At 34.1% G+C, this 22,143-nt stretch overlaps 1 protein-coding gene across 2 annotated transcripts in view; it reads left to right on the forward strand.

The window, feature by feature from the left end:
- LOC150094045 (uncharacterized) overlaps positions 1-22,143 on the forward strand; it is a 1,005,660-nt gene that overhangs the window by 133,254 nt on the left and 850,263 nt on the right. For both annotated transcript variants that reach the window (XM_090412663.1, XM_090412664.1), the window contains exons 8-9: positions 3,982-4,073; positions 20,946-21,063. In XM_090412663.1, the coding sequence (XP_090268789.1) occupies positions 3,982-4,073; positions 20,946-21,063 (210 nt within the window). The remainder of the gene's footprint in view (positions 1-3,981; positions 4,074-20,945; positions 21,064-22,143) is intronic.

Genomic DNA, 22,143 nt, shown 5'->3' on the forward strand with positions numbered 1-22,143 from the left:
TTTCTGACCACTTCTCGTATTTCTCATCTCCCCCTTGGTGGTCTCTAGAAAAACAGCTGGCCCTAACAAGTAAAAAGGCTTAGGTGTTGGCACCTCATGTTAATTTATTTAATGGTATTGATTCCCAACACAAGAATAATAAGAAAATAATTAATATTTATTTAACTTATTTGCTGATATTTCATTGGTATTATATCCAGCATCTTCAGAGCACAAAAACAGTTGTTACAGTGCATGAACAGTGCCAAAGTCCTCCCTTGATTTTTGTTTAGTTAGCTTTACACAGTGTTTAGCATTCTTGCATTTGTCTCTGTATTCTCTAAATAAATCAGCTTGTGCTCTTAGAGAATACAGAGACAAATGCAAGAATGCTAAACACTGTGTAAAACTACAAAAGTCATGGGAGGACTTTGGCAAAAATATAGAAAATAAATATCAAGAAGGTGGCAAAATATTCTGGAGGTTGTTGAAGAAGCTTAGGAATGGAGGAAAGTGTATTGTAAAAGGAGTTAGAGATGATAAAGGTGACATGAAAATGGGAGAAAAAGATATCCTTGAAGTATGGAGTAATTACTTTGAAAAACCGCTAAATGAAACAAGCAGTGATGACAGCACAGTGGTAAAAAACACTGACCAGGCATGCAGTCAGGAATACATATCCATACTTGAAGTAGAAAAAGCTATCAAAGGCTTGAAATGTGGAAAGGCAGCAGGAGTAGATGATATTCGACCAGAAATGCTGAAGTATGGTAGTATAAGAGTCTTACAGTGGTTGCACTGCATAGTTCAGAAAGCCTGGAACGAGGGACGAATTCCCAATGATTGAAGTAGAGTTCTCGTAGTAGCCATATATAAAAACGGAAATAAAACTGAATGTGAGAATTACAGAGGTATTTCCCTACTGAGTGTGCCTGGCAAGATCTATGCACTTGAGAAACGGTTGAGAAGAATTGTGGAAGAAAAGCTTGGTTAAGAACAAGCTGGATTCAGGCCAAATAGAGGCTGTCAGGATCAGATCTTCACTTTACGACAAATAGTCGAGAAAGCATGGGAATATAACAAAGATCTGTATTTAAGTTTTGTCGATTTGGAAAAGGCATATGACAAGGTGTTAAGAGAGAGAGAAGCTATTCAATATGCTACAGTTATATGGTGTCAATGAGGCATTATATCAAGCAATACTTAGTCTTTATTTGAGTTGTAAGTCAGCAGTTAGAATTGAAGGAAGTACAGGAAGATGGTTTAATGTTAAATGTAGTGTGAGACAAGGATGTACATTATCCCCTCTGTTATTCATTATGTATATGGATCACATTATGAAGGAAAGTGGTATTAAACATAATATCAAAATTGGAGATGTTAATGTCAGCTCTTTGCTTTATGCAGATGATGTTATACTTCTAAATAAATCCATTACAAGTCTGCAAGATTCTCTGACTAAATTGAATAGCTGTTGTATTAGATATGGTATGAAAGTCAGCAATAAAAAGACAAAGACAATGAAAATAGGCAGAATCATTGAAAATGTCAACTGCATTGTGAATGGAGAACCTGTGGAACAAGTAAAACATTTCAGCTACTTAGGCACGATTTTTAGTGAAGATGGTAAATTAAATATAGAAATAGACAACAGAATCAGCAAAGCTGGTATGGTGGGAAGTCAATTGAATAAATTCATATGGAATAAGAGAGAAATTAGTCGGAACACTAAATTAGCTGTATACAAGACAGTGTTCAAACCAGTTTTAACTTATGGATCTGAGAGGTGGGGCAGAAGTAAAACACTTGACCAAAGACTAGAGACCACAGATATGAGAGTCCTGAGAAAGATTATAGGCGTGAACAAATGGCATCAATGGCAATATCATATTAAAAACAAGGAATTGGGAAAGAACTTGACATTGTCAGCATCTAGGAATGTGTTAACAGAGCTAATCTGAGGTGGTATGTTCACTTAAACAGAATGGACGAGGAAAGATTAGCAAAACAAGTGTTCTCTGCCAGGTTGGCAGCCAAACGACCCAGAGGAAGACCAAGATATAGGTGGATTGATACGGTACAAAGTGCCTTAGATGATAGAAATATAAGATCTGATAATGTTGGAGTCTTGACAAGTAACAGACTGATTTGGAGGAAAATTGTAGATAGGAAGTTAGTAATGATGTAATTTTTTTCATGTAGTACTATCATATCCTGTACACTCCTTGAGGGTACATGGCAGGAATTTGATGATGATGACATGAACAGTAACTATTTAGTTACTGTTCGGCACAAGGAACTTAAGTCCTAATTGGCACCATCCATGCATTGTTGGATGAAGAGAGAGTTTAACAAGTATTAATTTAATCTTAAAATGACTGTCTCCCATATATTTGGTAAATTGATACAGTGACAATTGTTGAATTTTGGGGAATGTTTTAATGCTGCTGTTAATTGAAATAAATTAATATAGTAAGCCAGGTCACAAGTAAAGAACACTTCATATATATTATATTACCAGCCTGGTTGGCAAGTGGTTAGCATATCCGCTCTCCAACCAATGAGGCATTATATCAAGCAATACTTAGTCTTTATTTGGGTTGTAAGTCAGCAGTTAGAATTGAATTCAGCAGTTAGAATTGCGGGTTTGAATCCTGCTGAGGGCATGGTTTTTTGTGATCTATGAAAATACTAGTGGTGGTGGTGGGCAATAGATAGCGTTGGTGTAGTTGTGGTTTGTTGCAGTTAGTGCATTGAATGATGTAGACAGAGTTGTAGAGTAGGTACTCTCGTTCAGTGAGACTTTAGACTCCCCGGAGGTGTTAATAATAATATTAATATACAAAATGTTATATTCAGGCAATGACAATCAAGGAAAAGGAGTAGTCATAGTATTCAACACTAAATACGAGGCTAATCTTCTTGAATGGCAGGCAGTCTCAAGTAGAGTGATGTGGGCAAATATGAGAATGGGGAACTGGACAGTGAGACTTACTGGTGCCTATGGTCTCACAGAAGGTTCTACTAAGGTAGAAGTGAAGGAATTTTTTGAAGCTTTAGAGAAAACAACTGACACAATGAAAAAGGAAGAGTTGGTCCTTGTTGGGGATCTCAATAGCAGAGTAGGAAATGATTGTCAGACATACAACAATATATTGGGAAAATTTGTAGAAAAGAGCAAAGCTAATAATAATGGCAAATACCTGTTGGATTTCTGCTCAGGACATGGACTAGTTATTACTAACATGTTAATGTTCAACATAAAAATGTGTACAAATTCACATGGAGAGAAGAGGCAAGGAATAAGAAAAGTCTTATTGACTATATTATTGTTGATAGTGATGTTTTCTCCCTGGTGCAGGACACCAGAGTGTACAGAGGATTTGAAATTGGAAGTGATCACCATTTAGTCTTGAGAGGATAAAATTGAATTTCATATCGAAAAGAAGAACAGGTAAGAAAGTTTTGAAGCGAATAAAAGTTGAGTAGCCTTCAGATGTAAACTGTAGACTAAAATACACAAATATTATTCAAGAAAAAATGAAAGAGTTTGAGAACAGGAATCAAACCTTGGAAATTCAATGGCAAGCCTTGAAATAAACACTGATTGATTCATCCAGAGAGGCATGTGGTGAGGTTGTCTGCAAGGATAGAAAAATCAGAACTCCGTGGGGGACACAGAAAGTTAAAGAGGCAGTGAAGGAAAAGAAGAAAGCATATCAAAAGTTCCTGGTAAATAAATCAGCTTTTGCTCTTAGAGAATACAGAGACAATGTATTTTTTCCCTTTGATAATAAGGATTTAGATATTTCTTTCATAGGACTGTCATAGGTAAGTTTGAGTTAGATCCATTTGTATATTCAACTGTTTGCATGATATGAAATGTTGACCTGAAATTTTTAAGTAATGAATGGATATTTAGATTTTTGATTTATTTTAGTTTTTATACTTGATTCTAAAGATGTAAGGAGAAGAATACTAAGCCAGATTGACCTTTTCTAGGCAGTGCAGTTTAAAGAGAGTGGTAATTCCTGTTATAAAGAACAGCGGTATTTACAAGCTGTGGCATCCTACACAAAAGCAATTGAAATATGGTAATTATTATTTTTTTCAACCAGTGTAACTCTTAATATGCTATTTTTTGATAAAACAGCGGTATATTAAAGGTAAAATGTTTAATATTGCACCATTTATATGGAGCATGAGTAGTTATATTACTCTTTCTATATTTTCCTTTTTAGCCTTTTTAAGGTTAGTCTATACTTGATTCGTTGTTCTCTTAAATTGTTCCCTTTTTTTAACCAAACTAAATCTTTGGCCGCATTTAAGTTTAATCACGTGTAGGATACTTAATGTTTAGGGCTTTGTCCTAGAATGAGACGTGGCCATTAAACATGTCTTCTGAGACAGCCCACCTGATAAGCATTGACAAATTTATTTTTTAACTGTGCCAGCCAATACCGAGGATAGATGAGACTCTTATCCAGGATGGCCCTCTCAGAGTGATACACAGTAACTAAACTGCAATAAATATCTAACTTCTGTTCACTATATTCTTGCATGCAGTCGTGGTCCGTTTCATTAAATTATACACGTGGGTTCTTCCTGCTAAGTTTGGTAATAATTTTATGAGTGGCTGTTTAAATTCATATACTAAACCAGATCAGGCAGGTACTAAGAAACATATTTATTAATTAAAGAAATGATACATTAAAGTCTTAATTCTAGGTAATCTGAATCAAATTTTAGTAAGATCTCTGGTTCATTACTACAAATGAAATACATGAACAAATTAGCTTGGACAACCTCTATATGTAACCTAATATCATCTCATCACAAGTTATTACACATTCTACACTCACATGGTCACCAGTTATATCACTTAACACAACATAACACAATTAATTCATACAAATTAAATAGACCCCTTCTAGGCAGACAGTTTATAAAGTTCCATATAATAAGTCCACTACACAAAATGTTCTTTCGAAAACACACAATTCCCTAACCGTGAATATATAATACAAGAGTCTACATTACCGTCTCTGAAATGATGCTTGTTCCTTTCTTCTGCCTTGTCTGGTCATCAAGGCTTCTTCTCAGTCTGTTGCTCATCTGGTCACCTTCGACAACTGTACGGCCAAATTCTCAGCGGGAAAAACTATATGGCTCAGGAGCTTAGCCAGAACAGACGACATCTACTTGGTTTTTCCGTCGCATAATATAGCATAGCTATCCTAGTCCAAGGAAATAACTAGCCCTATTCTGTAAGCTGCGGCAGACGACTCATACCTTCCACGGCCAGCCTGGAACTTCCTTCTCCGTAGGTGCGGACTGGACCAACGTCCGAGAGGTCAGGAAACAGGAACCAAAAAGCCTCCAGTGGGGGTTGCTTGACCTTTTTGTTTTCATGCTCTTCTCGGCATTTCTCGTATATCGTGATGCCTGCCAAACAGGTCATGTGGGTTTTCATCATGGCGTCCAGCTCCTTCCACTACATCGCACGTGCTTTTGGCGTGTTTTCTTAGAAAGCGCTCTAGTTTCTCTTTCTCATAATTTCTCTCCCTCCCCACATGGTCAAAAAGGTGACCCTTGGATTCTGGCTTACAGATTTTGCTATCTTATGACACATAAAGTGGGGTTCTTAAATTAATTCAATACATTAAATAATTTCTCTATCAGACCCTTATACATAACAGGTTAGGTCTTACAATTTTCTTTCATTTGTTATATAATTTCTTACTCCTATCTTAGTGTTATATACATATATTATTGGATCGTTCTTCTTCTCAATCTATACTTTGGATCCGATATATAGTTATTACGATGTTCTTAACTAGTTGATAGGTTGCAAGTTGATTTCTAATTCAAATATAAAAAAAATTTATATTTAAAGACTGTGCCACTTTATATCTGAATTAGTTCAAGAAATGAAGAAAAACCAACTCTCAACTACCTTTCCCTTATATGTTGTTATTATATATACTGGCCAAGTATATTTAACTTACTTAATTTACCCGCTTTAGTTCCAATATTTTATGAATGGTTCAGTAAAAGAGATTCAGGCAAAATACAACTTTTGATTAACAAAAACAAACATTTAATTTTAAAATCACAAATTTTACACTTAACTTCAAATCAGTAATTAAGATATCACAAACATTTAGCTTCTCTGATAAGTATAATCATACAAACTCAGACAATGGTAAATCTGTTATCTTTATAATACAGTCTTCTCACAGTTCCTTAAGTTCCAAATACAATAAAAATTGCAGTAACACCTCTTCACAAACAAACACTTTTAATTTTACACTTCAGCTAATTCTCCGCAATAGTTACCATTAGTATAAGGAAATTCTAGGATGAAACACGCACACTTCTCTGTATAGAAATATTACAGGTCGGAATAATCTTACCGATAATCTTTTTTCTTCATCTACTTATACGTAAACACTTTTTATAACTGTAAACACTTAAACAGTATACGGCACTCATTAAATAAATCTTCTAAGCAATAACTGAATTAATCATCGGTCACTATACACATAAACAAACATTCTTGCATGAAGTACTACTGATCACTCATGAATGCACAGTTGTTCATTCTTCCTGCATTCAATTAATTCTTTAGGCACTATAATTCTAAACACAGCTATCCTTAAACTTCAACTTTACAGCCTCTACTATACTCTAGTAACTCCGTGCTTTATTTCAAGATTCTGTGTGTCCTTGAAAGGTCGGCCCTGAAATTAAATCTCAACTCTAGTATCGCTATTCATTCAGTAGTCACTCAGCTGTAATTGTTATTCTACAACTTATTAGCTAACCGCTTCTCGACTACTGGACTTTTAATTAGCTGCTTGAGTGACTTGTCGACTCGCTATTATCACACTCTGATTCCCAAATGCCGAATTAGAATATCCTCTGATTCCAACTGAATGCCAATCCTCTCTCTCTCTCTCTTCCCTCTCTAATCCCTATTTTCAGCGTTCTTCCTCGCTTATATATCCTTTCTTCCTGCCTAAATTGTTCTCGTGATCTCTTTAACTAAAACTCCTTTCAATAAACTTTCAACATTCTCTTCATGCACTGTTCCAAACTCGCGCTCGCTCACTTACATACGTCTGTCTCTATGACAACAAAACAAAACATAATAAAATTGAGCTGTTGCATAATGTTAAACTTCTACAAATAGGAATAAATAGAGAATATTTACATTTCAATTAATGTGCAGTTAAATTATCAAATACAAGTTTTTATAATATTAATATAGCAATAAATAAATAAACTTAATAATATTTAAACAAGTCTTGCTTGGTATATGGTAGATTATGTTAAATGTGAATGAAGAAAAAAACATACAAAATAATTCCATTCACAGTTTAACAATATATACATTTCCAGTTTATAGCCAACATACCACATTCTCTGCCTATTTTCAAAGAGAGTTGTTCCTGAATAAATAAAATTGGTAATTCTTTTTCTTGGTTTATTCAGGACACAATAGTAGGAAGGCTTATGTGGTGGCAGTACATGATTTAATGTACAGAGTACAATTTATTTGATGGTATTAAATCACATCACAGAATATAAGAAAATAATTATTATTTATTTCACTTATTTGCTAATATTTTGCTGGTATTATATCCGGCATCTTCAGAGCACACACACGGTTTGTCAGAGTATATACAAAACTTCAACAACTAGTATAACAGTGGGACTAGTTTAAAAAAGTAATGGATAACACAAGGAACTAAAGTCCTAATTCATTATCAATATCAAACTCTTGATATGTATCCTCATGCAGTGTACAGAATACTATGATAGTTCTGCATGAAGAGTTTATTTACATTATTACTAATTGCTATTGACAGTTTTTCACCAAATTATTGTTATTATTACATGACACCTCCAAGGACTCACTGCAAGAGGGCACTCTACTCCACTCTGCTACGCACATCTAACCGTCTCCACTATTACTTAATTCTCTTACTACAAACAACAGCCATCTACTGCCTACCACCACTAACAGTATTTTTTGTTTGTAAATTATGTGTGTTCTGAATTACTGTTATCTACTGTCAGGTATTGTCAGATGCTATATTTTGGTTTTAAAATACCTTGTACTACATTAATACTACCTCAATCTACCTAGATCTTGGTCTTCTTCTGGGGCTTTTTCTTGCCACACTAGCAGCAAACATCTGCTTTACTAATCTTTCTTCTCACATTTCCATTTTTGGGACCATACCACGTGAGATTAGCTTTGCTTACACATTTCTAAGAATGCCTTTTAATTTTATCCTAATTTTTTATATGAATCAGCATTAATGCCATCCCTGATTACTCCCTAAGTTTCCTCAGACTCTGTATCTGTTGCCTCTAGTCCATGATCAGCTGTTATTTTAAATGCCTCTCAGCATCATAGGTTAAAATTGGTTTGAACACTGTCTTTGGTTTAGTGTTTTGACTATTATTCCATATAAATATATAGAATAATATCCTCTGACACCACCTTTCCTTATTCTGATTGTCAGTATCCATATTTAATATGCCATCTTTGCTAAAAATTGTGCCTAATTGGTGAAGTGTTTACTTGTTCTTTAGGTTTGCCATTCATGATATAGCTGTTATTTTCATGGCACCTGTCTATTTTATTATTATTATTGCATTTGAGTATCTCCAAACCCAAGAGAACCAGACTATCCATACAATATCTATCCTTAAACTCTTTGACTGACGAAACCTGACTCTAGCAATTTATTCCACTGATTCACAACTCTACAAGTCAAAAATCTCATCCTCATGCCCTTGGTTATCACTGTTTCTCAATTTCCAGGATTGATCTCTTTTTCTTTCCCTTCTTTCCAAGTGCTGAAATATTCTGCTTCCATCCTATAAAATCCTTTTAGTAACTTAAATGTTTCTATTATATCACCGTCTTTTCTGTCAGCAATTTTTGCAATCCACAAATCCTCAAATCTGTAGTCATATTAAACGTTCCACAGACCACTCACCATCTTAGTCACCTCTGGATCCTAACCTCGTCCCCAAGAAACCCAGATGATCAGGCCTGAGTACAGTAATCCAGATGTGGCTATATCCTTACCTGTTGTAAAGGCCTCTGCTCCTCCATACACTACTGTTTGGTGTCTGTCCATCATATCATATAGCCATTCCCTTTATCCAACTACCTGCTCTCACTCTGTTATAAAAAGTTATTACTCAGGCATGATCTATCCTTTACAAAATCATGTTGTCCCCCCCCCCCCCTTGCAAAATAACATTGTGTTCCAGTATCTTTACTACCACTTCCAGGTTACTGTTTGGTGTGTAATTTGCTACTTCAGTTGGTTCCTTCTTTATGAAGTGGTATTATTTTTCCCACTTCTGGAGAAGTCATATTTACCTATACGAGTTGCCCAAAGGTGACTCATCTTATTATTAAATTACTCTGGATTTAGAGAAAGATGTTGGAAGTTTTTTTTCCATTTGGTTAGACTACAATAAATTTAGTTTAATCCTTTATCCAAGTGTAAGTATCTTAAGGACCTTAGTATCACAACCTCTGACTCCCACTGACGAAACCTCAATAAAGGTCAAAACCGGTTTGGGTAGTGGCCCTTCCCTTAATGCATAGCATTATACATGTCTGCAAGGAGATGTGCTTTGCATTATGGGAGATACTAAGACAAGTAGTGATGAGAGCTTTTGTTCCACCTTTACTGCGAGTTGCCTCAGTCCTGAAGATGCTTCAGGCACAAACTTTGTTTGCTTACACTTGGATAAAGCATTAAAGTAAATTTATTATAGCATCGGAGTATCTTATTCAAGGGGTACTTCCTTCAATTCTAACTGCTGACTTACAACTCAAATAAAGACAAAGTATTACTTGATATATTGCACCATTGACACCATACAACTGCAGCATATTGAATACCTTCTCTCTTGGCACCTTGTCATATGCCTTTTCCAAATCGACAAAACTTAAATACAGATCTCTGTTATATTGCCATGCTTTCTCGACTATTTGTCGTAATGTGAAGATCTGATCCTGACAGCCTCTATTTGGCCTGAATCCAGCTTGTTCTTCACCAAGCTTTTCTTCCACAATTCTTCTCAACCATTTCTCAAGTATACTTGCATAGATCTTTGCCAGGAACACTCAGTAGGGAAATACCTCTGTAATTCTCACATTCAGTTTTATTTCCCTTTTTATATATGGGTACTATAAGTGCTCTACTCCAATCATTGGGAATTCGTCCCTCTGTCCAGGCTTTCTGAACTATGCAGTGCAACCACTGTAAGACTCTTATACTACCATACTTCAGCATTTCTGGTCGAATATCATCTACTCCTGCTGCCTTTCCACATTTCAAGCCTTTGATGGCTTTTTCTACTTCAAGTATGGATATGTATTCCTGACTGCATGCCTAGTCAGTGTTTTTTACCACTGTGCTGTCATCACTGCTTGTTTCATTTAGCAGTCTTTCAAAGTAATTACTCCATATTGAAAGTTTATTTTCCACTTGGTTAGAGTATAATAAATTTAGTTTAATCCTTTATCCAAGTGTGAGCAAACAAAGTTTGCGCCTGAAAGTATCTTCAGGACTGGGTTAAGGTGGTACCACCTTAACCCAGTCCTGAAGATACTTTCAGGCGCAAACTTTGTTTGCTCACACTTGGATAAAGGATTAAACTAAATTTATTATAATTACTCCATAATTCAAGGATATCTTTTTCTCCCATTTTCATGTCACCTTTATCATCTCTAATTCCTTTTACAGCACTCTTTCCTCCATTCCTAAGCTTCTTCAACAACCTCCAGAATATTTTGCCACCTTCTTGATATTTATTTTCTGTATTCTTGCCAAAGTCCTCCTCCCATGACTTTTGTTTAATTAGTTTTACACAGTGTTTAGCATTGTTGCATTTGTCTCTGTATTCTCTAAGAGCACAAGCTGACTTATTTGACAGGAACTTTTGATATGCTTTCTTCTTTTCCTTCACTGCCTCTTTAACTTCCTGTGTCCTCCAGGGAGTTCTGATTTTTTTATCCTTGCAGACAACCTCACCACATGCCTCTCTAGCAGAATCACTCAATGTTTTCTTCAGAGTTTGCCACTGAATCTCCAAGGTTTGATTCCTGTTTCAAACTCTCATTTTTTCTTGAACAGTGTTTGTGTATTTTAGTCTACAGTTCACATCTGAGAGCTGCTCAACTTTTATTCGCTTTAAAACTTTCTTACATGTTATTCTTTTCAATATGAAATTCAATTTTATCCTGCTCAAGACTAAATAGTGATCACTTCCAATTTCAAATCCTCTGTACACTCTAGTGTCCTGCACCAGGGAGAAAACATCACTATGAACAATAACATCGTCAATGAGACTTTTCTTATTCCTTGCCTCTCCATGTGAATTTGTGCACATTTTTATTTTGGAACATGGTGTTAGTAATAACCAGTCCATGTCCTCAGCAGAAATCCAACAGATATTTGCCATTATTATTAGCTTTGCTCTTTTCTCCAAATTTTCCCAAAATATTTTTATATGTCTCACAATCATTTCCTACTCTGCTATTTAGATCCAAATCAAGGACCAACTTTTCCTTTTTCACTGTGTCAGTTGTTTTTTCTAAAAAAAATTCCTCCACTTCTACCTTAGTAGAACCTTCTGTGGGACAAGTAAGTTTCATTGTCCAGTTCCCCATTCTCATATTTGCCCACATTACTCTACTTGAGACTAACTGCTATTCAAGAAGATTAGCCTCATATTTCGTGTTGAATACTATGGCTACTCCTTTTCCTTGACTGTCATTTAACTGAATATAACACTTTGCATTTATTGCTCAAAAAGATATCACCAGTTTTTGTCTTTTTTGTTTCAGTCACCCCTATTTTGTCGATCTGGTACTTATCTAATTCTTCAGCTAGCTCCATTTCTTTGCCATTCAGGCTTCTTATGTTGATAGTACCGATCTTTAATCTGGTGATGTTGAGTTGGGGTTTGTTTTCAGATTTGTTCTAGTAGCTTACTTTTCTCTGTTCGCCCTGGTTTCCTGGCAAAAACAATGGGGGCCTTGTTTAACCGGGCGACGCCCCAGCCGGCATGAAATTTTATCATGTTGTACTATCATTTTTTATTTTGGTTTAACCGATAAGAATACAATTTGGTCGGCTAAAGCCCAAATTGCCAGCCCATCCTTGTTCGTTCTGTATCCATGTAGATACCCAACAGGGTGCACCACGAGAAGGTGAGGATTGCACATTAGGTCAGAAGCCCTGGTCGGTTCTCCGCATTCCTTTAAAGGGTATGTGGAGTTCTCCTCTCAGTTATACAGCTTTGACCCTTAAGCACCCATGCATTTCTTTAAGGTTTTATTTTTTATGTCTTCTCTAAATTCTAAATAACTTCTTCTTTGAATTCTAAATAACTACTCTAAATTAGAGTAGTTATTTAGAATTCAACTGAATTCTAAATAACTACTCTAATTTTCTATTGGTTTGAAAATTTTCACAGACAGTATTTAATATCGATTACTTCATTTTACCATTTGATAAAAGAAGTAAGTCAATAATATTGTATCTGCCAAAGCAGATACTTCTAATTCTAGACTATATCTTTGCAAACTATAATCATTTATTCAGCTGTCTGTTAATATCATTTTAAGTTTTAGAAATTCTATTATATATTTTCACCATGTAAAAACCATTTATGTGTATGCAACAAAAATAAAATTCAGTAGTGATAGTTTTTTTCCTTAAAAATTTCAAATATGATGACTTTTACTGATGTTTGGAAATAACTTTTGTTTTAGAAATGCTAGAAAGTAATCTTCTCAGCTCGAGGTAAAGGCTAAAAGCTTAGATTACTCTAGTGCTACTGAGAAAGAAAGACCACTTCTTCAGAAGTCACACTAAAGAGCCTCAAGCAGTAGTGCATAATACATCAACAATATCTTGTTTTGTTTTCAATTATATCCTAAATAGGAATACCAATATTTATTTTATTACAGTCTGATAAATATTTATGTCAAAATAATTTCTTAATTTATAATAATAAAAATTTCACTTTTATTATCGAAAACTTATAAATTATTTGATGGAGTTATTTAAGAAAGAAAGAAAGAAATAAATTAAAAAAATAGGTGCATATGTCTTGCATAAGTGTTCAGCATTTTTTTGGTGGGGTGAGGGGGGGGGGAAAGAGGAACCACCTATTCATCCTACTGATGTTTGAAATAATTTTTCAAAACTGTTCACATGAATTGTTACAAAAGTAAATCTCTGGGAAGCATATTCATACATTTTAGTGTGAAACTGTAGTAAAAGTATAAAGTATAGCTACTTTGCCACCTATCTAAACTAGTGGTAAATGTCTTTTCCACATATGCAGTGATTTCTTCTTTGTATTAAAAGAAAATGCCAGATAATGATGATAATAAGAATACAGCAATCCCTCGATTAATGCACCTAATGCATTCTTTAGAACAGGCGCATTAATCAAACACGCACTAATCAAATATAATAACCTATGGGAATTGTTACAAAAGTAAATCTCTGGGAAGCATACTCATATATTTTAATGTAAAATTGTAGTAAAAGTATAAAGTATAGCTACTTTGCCACCTATCTAAACTAGTGGTAAATGTCTTTTCCACATATGCAGTGATTTCTTCTTTGTATTAAAAGAAAATGCCAGGTAATGATGGTAATAAGAATACAGTAATCCCTCGATTAATGCACCTAATGCATTCTTTAGAACAGGTGCATTAATCAAACACGCACTAATCAAATATAATAACCTATGGGAAAAAGTATAATTCATTCCTCAAATTTCTTTTTTGACCCTTAATATTTTTATACAAGAACTAGGGTATATCTCAGGGCCTAGTTAGTAAACCATAAACCATGAAGCTGAAAAACAATAAAACATATTCAGAATATAAATTTATTATTCTACTTCTTAACAAAGCATTGAGCAAACATAGTTTGACTGACATTCTGTTTCTTTTTTTTTTTTTCATACAACTGATGGTATGGCCCTATTGCTTCTTCTACTACTTCTGCAAATTTTACTGCTTCTCTCTTCATCAGGGTCAGCCTCTAAGCATTGCTGCTTAAAAACTTCGATTGTACGAAAAATATTTTCAAATTGTTTCTGTGAAATCTCTTTAGACTTGTCGGTGATTAAATTTTCTTTATATTCCTCAGGATCTTCCTGCTGTGCATCTAAATTTAGCAGGTCACAATCACTCAATTTCTCAGAATGAGATTTAATTAACTTAGATTCATTTGAAAAGCCTCTAAAATCATTAACGTGAAAGAACGTGCTTCCAAATGGCTCACATATCACTAGCAGTAATTTCATTCGACTCTGCAACTTTATAACCAGGCTGAGATTTCTCTGATTTGGCCAGAAAAGTCTTGGAAGGCATTCACTTCCAAAAAAGGGCCGGTTTCATCGACATTAAATATTTGTTGGTCACAATAGCCCCCCCCCCCCTTTCTTCCATAATTTTCTTCAGAATCTCTGGATACTTTTCGGCCACCTTCTTATCTGCACTTGCAGCTTCGCCTGTGATCAGAACATTATGCAGGCTATTTCTCTTTTCGAAACGCTCAAACCACCTAACACTGGCATGGAATTCTACTTCGTTTCCATCATTGATAGCCCTTTCTTTCAAGGTTGCAAAGAGACAATGCTTTTGATTTAATAAGGTCAGTGCTTGTTGGGATCCAGTTTTGGTTATAATCTTCATTGCATGTAGAAAGAAATCTCTCTAGTTCAATCATTATAATATTTTGATTTCGAGTGCATGCATGGTGAACTTGAAGCAGCCTTACCTTTCTTTTTGTATTCAGCAGCTTTGCTTAAAATTGCTCTTATGTTGATTCACCCATTTTTGGGTTCTTATCCTATCTTTGCTCTGGACTCTCCTTGTTCATTTTTCTTTATTATTGCGTGTTTTCTTCCAATGAGATTACTTTTCAAATCATTTTCACACTTCCACTTTTTTGCTCACTAATTCTTTTATGGATAGAAAAGAAAACAAACATCACAGTCAGACAAGAACTATTGTATAAAAAGACAATAATAGAAAAAATTAGAAAACAACAACTGAGATGGTTTGGACACACTGTACGCATGGATGCAGACAGACTTCCTAACGTCCTAATCAATACTTTTCCAACTGAAAAAAGAAGACCTGGAAGACCAAGAATTACCTGGCTGAAATTAATAAAGAACATCTCGGGATGCAGAACATATAAGGAACTTTTTCGAATAGCAAGGAATAGAGAAGACTGGAAGATCCTGCTCAAGAGAAGACTCAACCCGTCTTAGACGGAAGAGAAGAAGAAGAATTCTTTTACTCATAATGAAAGGTTGGGAAAATACTTTAAAATTAAAAAAAAAAAGTAAGGAAAAATATTTGCATAGGAGGCACAAGATATGATCAGCAAAATGCTATGTAATTAGCAAAGGACATTTTGGTAAATAGTGTAGTATGCCATTAAAAAACAACTTTGTAAAATGTTTTAAATCAGTAATTAAATTATTTCATCTTGGTGAGTGATTTTTTAAAATAGTTAGCCCTAAAAATGTATAGATGGAAAATTTTTAAAATCTGTAGCATTTATTTTTAAGATGTATATAGGCACACTAATCGAATTTTAGAGGCGCACTAATTGAAAACGTACTAATGGGAGGTGCATTAATCGAGAGATTGCTGTAATAATAATAATAAGAAGAAAATAGGTAATCTTTTTCATTGAGTGGAGATTTCAGAATGAAGTGTGATTTATAATGTACTTTGTGTGTTTTTTGAAAAGAAAGTGCACATGATTATTTTCTTGCTATTTTTGTCAATTGAACATCGGAAATAATGAGAATGACTAACTGTAGAAGATTTGTAACGTTTATGACTTCTTGACTTAGAGTGAAGCTGTGCCTGGAGTTTCCTCCATTAGGAAATTCAAAGTCAACATTTGGTTTTTTCCAAGATATATATATATGTGTGTGTGTGTGTGTGTATATATATATATATTCATTTTGGAAGGTGTGTTACAGAAAATATTGTGGAAATTATTTTCGTACTAATTCCCATGCTTGTGTTAAATAATTGTTTTAAAATATTAAAAAAAAATGCTATCAAGCAAAATTTATTGCAATAAATAAAGTTTGAACATTTCCTTTTATGTTACCTCACACTACTACGACGTATGGAAATATACATGTCCGTTGCTATGCTTACGGATTTAGATATACTGCTGCTGTTTGAGAACAACTCTTTCTTCTTTTATGAACATGAAATGTTAAATTGCATTACATTCTTATTTCAAGAATAATTTTAAAATATCACAAAATTATATTTTGTGATATTTTTAAATTATTCTTGAAAAGACAAACAAAGATTAACAACAGCAGAAATGAAGTTTACGAGAAAAACTGCAAAGTATACCCTATTTGATCACAAAAGAAATGAAGAAATTATGAAAGAATTAAACCATGAAGCAGTAATAGAAAAAAATTAAAAAATATAAACATAAATGGATGGAACACGTTCAAAGAATGAAAACAGAAAGATTACCAAACCAAGCCTTAAAATACAAGCCATTAGGAAAAAGAAAACCAGGACGTCCTCTTAAGCGATTCAACGATGACTTCTAAGGCCAGAACAGGCCATGCTAGGCCTAAATCCTTGATATGCATGATGGTGATGATGACAAAATTATATTCAGTAGTATTTCAAATGAACTCACAGTTGAAAACTAAAACAAATTGTTACTATTATTGTTATTTGTAGAGTGCTCATTTCAATAATAATAAATAATGCTGTTTCATTCCCATTGTAAAATAACCTTTTGTGGGTGGAAGCAACATTAATAAATATATATATGATGAAATTATCTGAAACATGTCCTATAAGGAATTGGTTAAAATTTTATGTTTGTTTTGAAGTATCTTAATCCCCCCCCCCCCCTCTGTCACGACTACTCATACTAGTTGAATTATAAATATCTACTTTCTTCGAATTTTGTATTTCATACTTTTCACAGTATGTGCACTTCACATTTGATATGATTAAAGATTTTCATATTATCTATAAAGCAAAGTCATCAAAGTACATCCTTCAGGCAGTCTGTGAAATATTCTAAGAAATTTGATTTTGAACAAAGATAAAAAAAAACATAATCTGGAATGTCAGCACCCTTTTTTTTCCCCAAAATATTTCAAATAATTATCTTGAATTAAGTTCTTCGAGAACAAATAAAATGTATTGTTTATTAAGCGATTAGACAAAATTAGTACAAAAAATTAAAAATGACATTGTTCTCCAAGATAATGTTCTCCAACAAAGTGAAGAAAGTATGCCAGGATCTCTTATTTTGTTCTGGCATTAAAATTGTATAAAAGGAGAAAATAAAAAAATTCCTATATTTTTAGTCTATCCAATATAACTAAAACTTCAGTTACCCAGCATATAACAAGGAATTGTGTTTCTTGTTATAGGCAACTGAGATGCAGCTATGATCGTGAGATAATCTGGTTAAGTGTTCTCTTCAGTGTGAAGGATTATCATACCTTCTAATGAACATGACAGCTAAATTGCACTTCTTATCCATGTCCTTTCAACAGATAGCATACATTGTATTCAGATTTTGCTCAACCTATATAGACATCCTGGACAGTTGGAAGGTTAATATATGTATTTTTCAAAGTACGGGTATCCCTTGATTAAAGCAATTAATCTCTTGATGTTACCACTTATATCAAAATTGCGTTAATCAAATATAATACTCAATGGTAAAAATTCGTTTTATATGGTACTCTTTTAGGAAAGATATGAATGCAAAGTAAATGTTTAATAAATGTTTGTGCCTTCATTAGTTACTGCAATTTTTTATCAAAAAAAGTTATCAAGAGTCATTTGAACAGTTTTAGTTTTTTTTCTTATCAGCATAAATTCTATGATAACAAGCAAAATGACTCTCTAGACTTTTCAAACAAGCATTTTTCAATTAATATCTGGATCCATCTCCATTCCTTGCTTCTTAAACAATTCTAAACTATGAATTATTCCATCCAGTTCTTTGATTGTTATATCCTTTGGAACCTCATTTTCACATTCCATTTGTTCGTTTGTGCATTGTTCAATTTCAAGAAGATTATTGCCACTGAAATCTTTTGAATTTGAATCCAGTAATTCTTTAACATCTTCTATCAACACCATCAAAACCAGGTTTTCACCATTTGCAATGATTTCTTCAACCACATTATTGTTCACAGGATTTTGAAAACCACCTAAAGTCATTAGTGCATTCTAGCAAAAGGTTTTGCCGAACAGCTCTCATGCAGCTAGAAGATGCTTGCTCCCATGAGTCACGAATGTTTTCAATTGTGTGTTTAATGTTAAAATTTTTCCATAATTCTTGGAGTGTAATCACATTTTCTCCCATTGTTGTTTCTACTACTTTTGAGAATGTCTTTTTAAGAAAACAGGTTTGAAAGTTGCAATGATACCCATATCCATGAGTTGTAGCAATGATGTCATATTTGGTGGAAAAAAAAAATTTTTACATTCTCACACAGATCATTAAGAGAATTTGGATGACCAGGTGCATTATCTAAAAGCAAAAGAGCTTTGAAAGCTAAGTTATTTCTCTTGCAATAAGCTTCAACTGCTGTACAAAAATAAGACTTAAACCAATCTTCAAATAGGCTTTGGGTAACAAGCTTTTTGATTTGCCCACAAAATTACAGGTAACGAGTTCTTGTTATATCCTTTTAAAGCAGTGTTTCTCAATGTGGGGCAATTTGAATATTTTGGGCAGCAATTAGAAAATTGCCATGCACATATTTATATTATGCTTTTTCATAATTTGGCTGACTATTATACTAGAGGGGGGCATCAAAATCTTTGTGACATTGAGGTGGGGCATCAAAATTTTTGAGATGTTGAGGTGGGGTCTGATTCAAAAAAAAAAGGTTGAGAAACACTGCTTTAAAGCCTTGGGTTTTGAGTTCGATAGCCAAGCAGTGCTTCAATTTAAAATCTCCATTAGCATTCCCTCCAAGCATAACAGTTAAGTGATCTTTTGATACTTTATAGCCAGGCTATGCTGCTCTTATCTTATGAAAGGCCTGTGTAGCTCAGTGGAAGTGCTGCTTGCATCCTCTGCGCTAGGCTGCACAAAGCTAAGACATAGTTCGAGTCTAGTCTCCGACTGGAGGAACTTTTTCTAAGTCTTTCTTCGACGAGTTCCCGAGTTAGTCGATCTCTGGCACGGGCAAGTGGGTTTTTTTCTCCCGGTAACTCAGGTTTTTCATCCCAAGAAACTCCAGAAAATCAACCGTAGAACCCACATTATTTTCAGACAGTAACATAACTTGTTAGGGTTAGGTATCAAGAGATGGTAGCACTTGTTTGCCAGTTTCTTCATTGGTGGCTGCCTATATTAGTGATAGACATGGGCCAGCTATCTCTGACTACTGGTGGAGATTGAACTGCCCACTCAGTCCCCAAAAGCTAGGCCTCACCTATTCCCTATAAGGGAGTAAAAGGCATTAGCTTATTATTATTATTAAGTTCTAGATGCCATTTTTTCCCAATAGACCTGTTTCATCTACATTGAAAATTTGATGGTAATCATAATCATTTTCTTTGATAATTTTCTGCAGCTGAGCAGGAAATGTAGATGCAGCATCTTCATCAGCACTTGCTTGCAGCTTCACCTGTTATTTTCACATTCTTTAGTCCAGCCCTAGATTTAAAATTTTCAAGCCAGACTTTGCTACCTGGGAATTTTGAATTGTCTTCTTTTTATTTAGTCTCTTTAAGTCTTGAAAAGAGGCTTAGAGCTTTGGCCGTGATGATATAGGCACTAATTGGAATTCTCTTTTGATTGCAGTCTTCCAGCCAAATAATCCACAGATCTTCCATTTCAACCCTTATAGCACTTTGGTTACATGTGCGCATACTTGCAGATGTAGATGCAACTTTACCTTGCTCACAATACTCATCAGTTTTGGATAAAATAGTCCGTATTGTAGACTCGTTAAAACAAAATTCACTTGCAATCTTGCTTTTACTTTCACCATGTTTAAATCTTTTAATTATATCAAGTTTTGTATCTAAGGTAATTACTTTCCTCCTCTTTTTTTCACTTAATGACCTGGTTGCAGGATTTCTCTTATTCTTCGACATGATTAATGGGCTGTAAAATTTATGAAGAACATATTTGTAAATACAGCAGAACAATTGGAACTTGTAACACACCCATTCTAAATGCTGGCAGTGAAGTAACTGGTTGGCTCTCAGGCTCTGGGAGCGCAGCTGCATGGGAGGAATGACGTCATCATGCTCACGACTTTCTTTCTCTCGGCCAGGAAACACTCCTCAAGGCTTGCATGTTTCTGCGTGATAAATTTAAATTCACGTTAATTAAAACTCTTGCTACGCATATAAAGGGAGTGTCTCAATTAATTTTGCTGTGTTAATCAAATCCCATGTTAAGCAAAAGCTTGTTAAGCAAGGGATACCTGTATACAGTTTTACATGAAAATACGTTTTGATTTTTTTTTTTAACCTTTAAATTTTAAGTACATTAAAAAAAAAAAAAGTAAAGGAGTGCTCAACTTAAAATTGCATTGTGGTGCCAGGATCTCTAGAGCCGGCACTGACTGTTTGTGTTTAGTTTTTGTGACGTCTTGTGCATGCAATTTATATAAAAAATAATAAAAAATCACAATTCTTATTTTCTCAGATCATGTTTTTATATGTACATTTTTTTAATGAGTTTGGTTAGTCTCATGTGACAATCACATTATCAAACCTTCAGGTTGTTTATCAATTATATCAAAACCTATTTTTCAACTGATATGCCTAGCTCAATATCTGTTGTAAATCTTTAATATATTTTTTCATATATGTTTAGCACTTTTTTAAAAATCCCTTTTAGTCCTTATAGTGCAGTTCTCTATGGAAATCGTTCTCAGGCTTTATTAAAACTTGAAAAGTGGGATGATGCTGAAATTGATGGTTGGAGGTCTATTGTACTAAAATGTCACTGGTGTAAGGTAATTAAAATTTCACTTTTTAATCTGAAATTTATCTTTATTTAAAACATATCATGCCTGGTTTAATGATTTAAATTAATTCATTAATTCAGTATCATGATTTAAATTAAAAAGATTTATATTATGATTACCTAATATTTTCTTTCTTTTACTTGTATCTTTTTATGTCTTACATTAAAATAATTAATGTACAGCAGTGACATACAATATTGTGGTCATTCCTTATAACATTTTTCTGAGCATACACCACAATTAATTGGGAATATGATCACAATATCTCCGATATCCAAGAATATATCTAATTTCTAGAGAAGTGAATATCCCTTATATCTCTTCCTTTCTCATAAATCTAGCTGAGAAGTTCTTTACCAAGACAAGTAACCATCCAAACCCATTAATCAAGGAAGCCTCGGAATATAATGAAGAAGAAATCTACAAATTTAAAAGACCAAAATCTATTTTAAGTTCAGCTGAACGCAACTAACTTCACTGCCCTCAATGGGCGAGCATATAGCTCACAAACACTCCATTCAAAGTTCTTCCATTACAAGACAAAGGGGAATATGAAAAGCAATTTTGCTTCACCCATCTAGCCAGAAATGTTAATGTTAATATCTAATTTCAATAGCAGGTGTAATGCCAATTTCCTTCATAAGATATGCAATCAAAAAATTGTTTAAAATAAACAGTCAAGACATCATGAAAATGTGATGCTCTTAATTATACTTGACAGAAATTATATTCTTGTCTTTATCTTTTCTATAAGTGTGATCAGACAAAAGTTATTATAAAGTATTATTATTATTACCGAAGACCTCATGGAGTCAAAGACTCATCTGGGAGGTCCTTTTATCACACACACACACATCTCATCATACCGTGTCTTAAACACACTCAAACGCCTTACAGACACCACAATCTCAGGCAAGGCATTCCAATCTTCACAACTCTGCACACATCATGAAAATGTGATGCTCTTAATTATACTTGACAGAAATTATATTCTTGTCTTTATCTTTTCTATAAGTGTGATCAGACAAAAGTTATTATAAAGTATTATTATTATTACCGAAGACCTCA

Source organism: Typopeltis vanoorti, chromosome 23 (assembly GCF_054136105.1).
Source record: "Typopeltis vanoorti isolate ZY-2024b chromosome 23, IOZ_Tvanoo_1.0, whole genome shotgun sequence".
NCBI classification, from domain to species: Eukaryota; Metazoa; Arthropoda; class Arachnida; order Uropygi; family Thelyphonidae; genus Typopeltis; species Typopeltis vanoorti.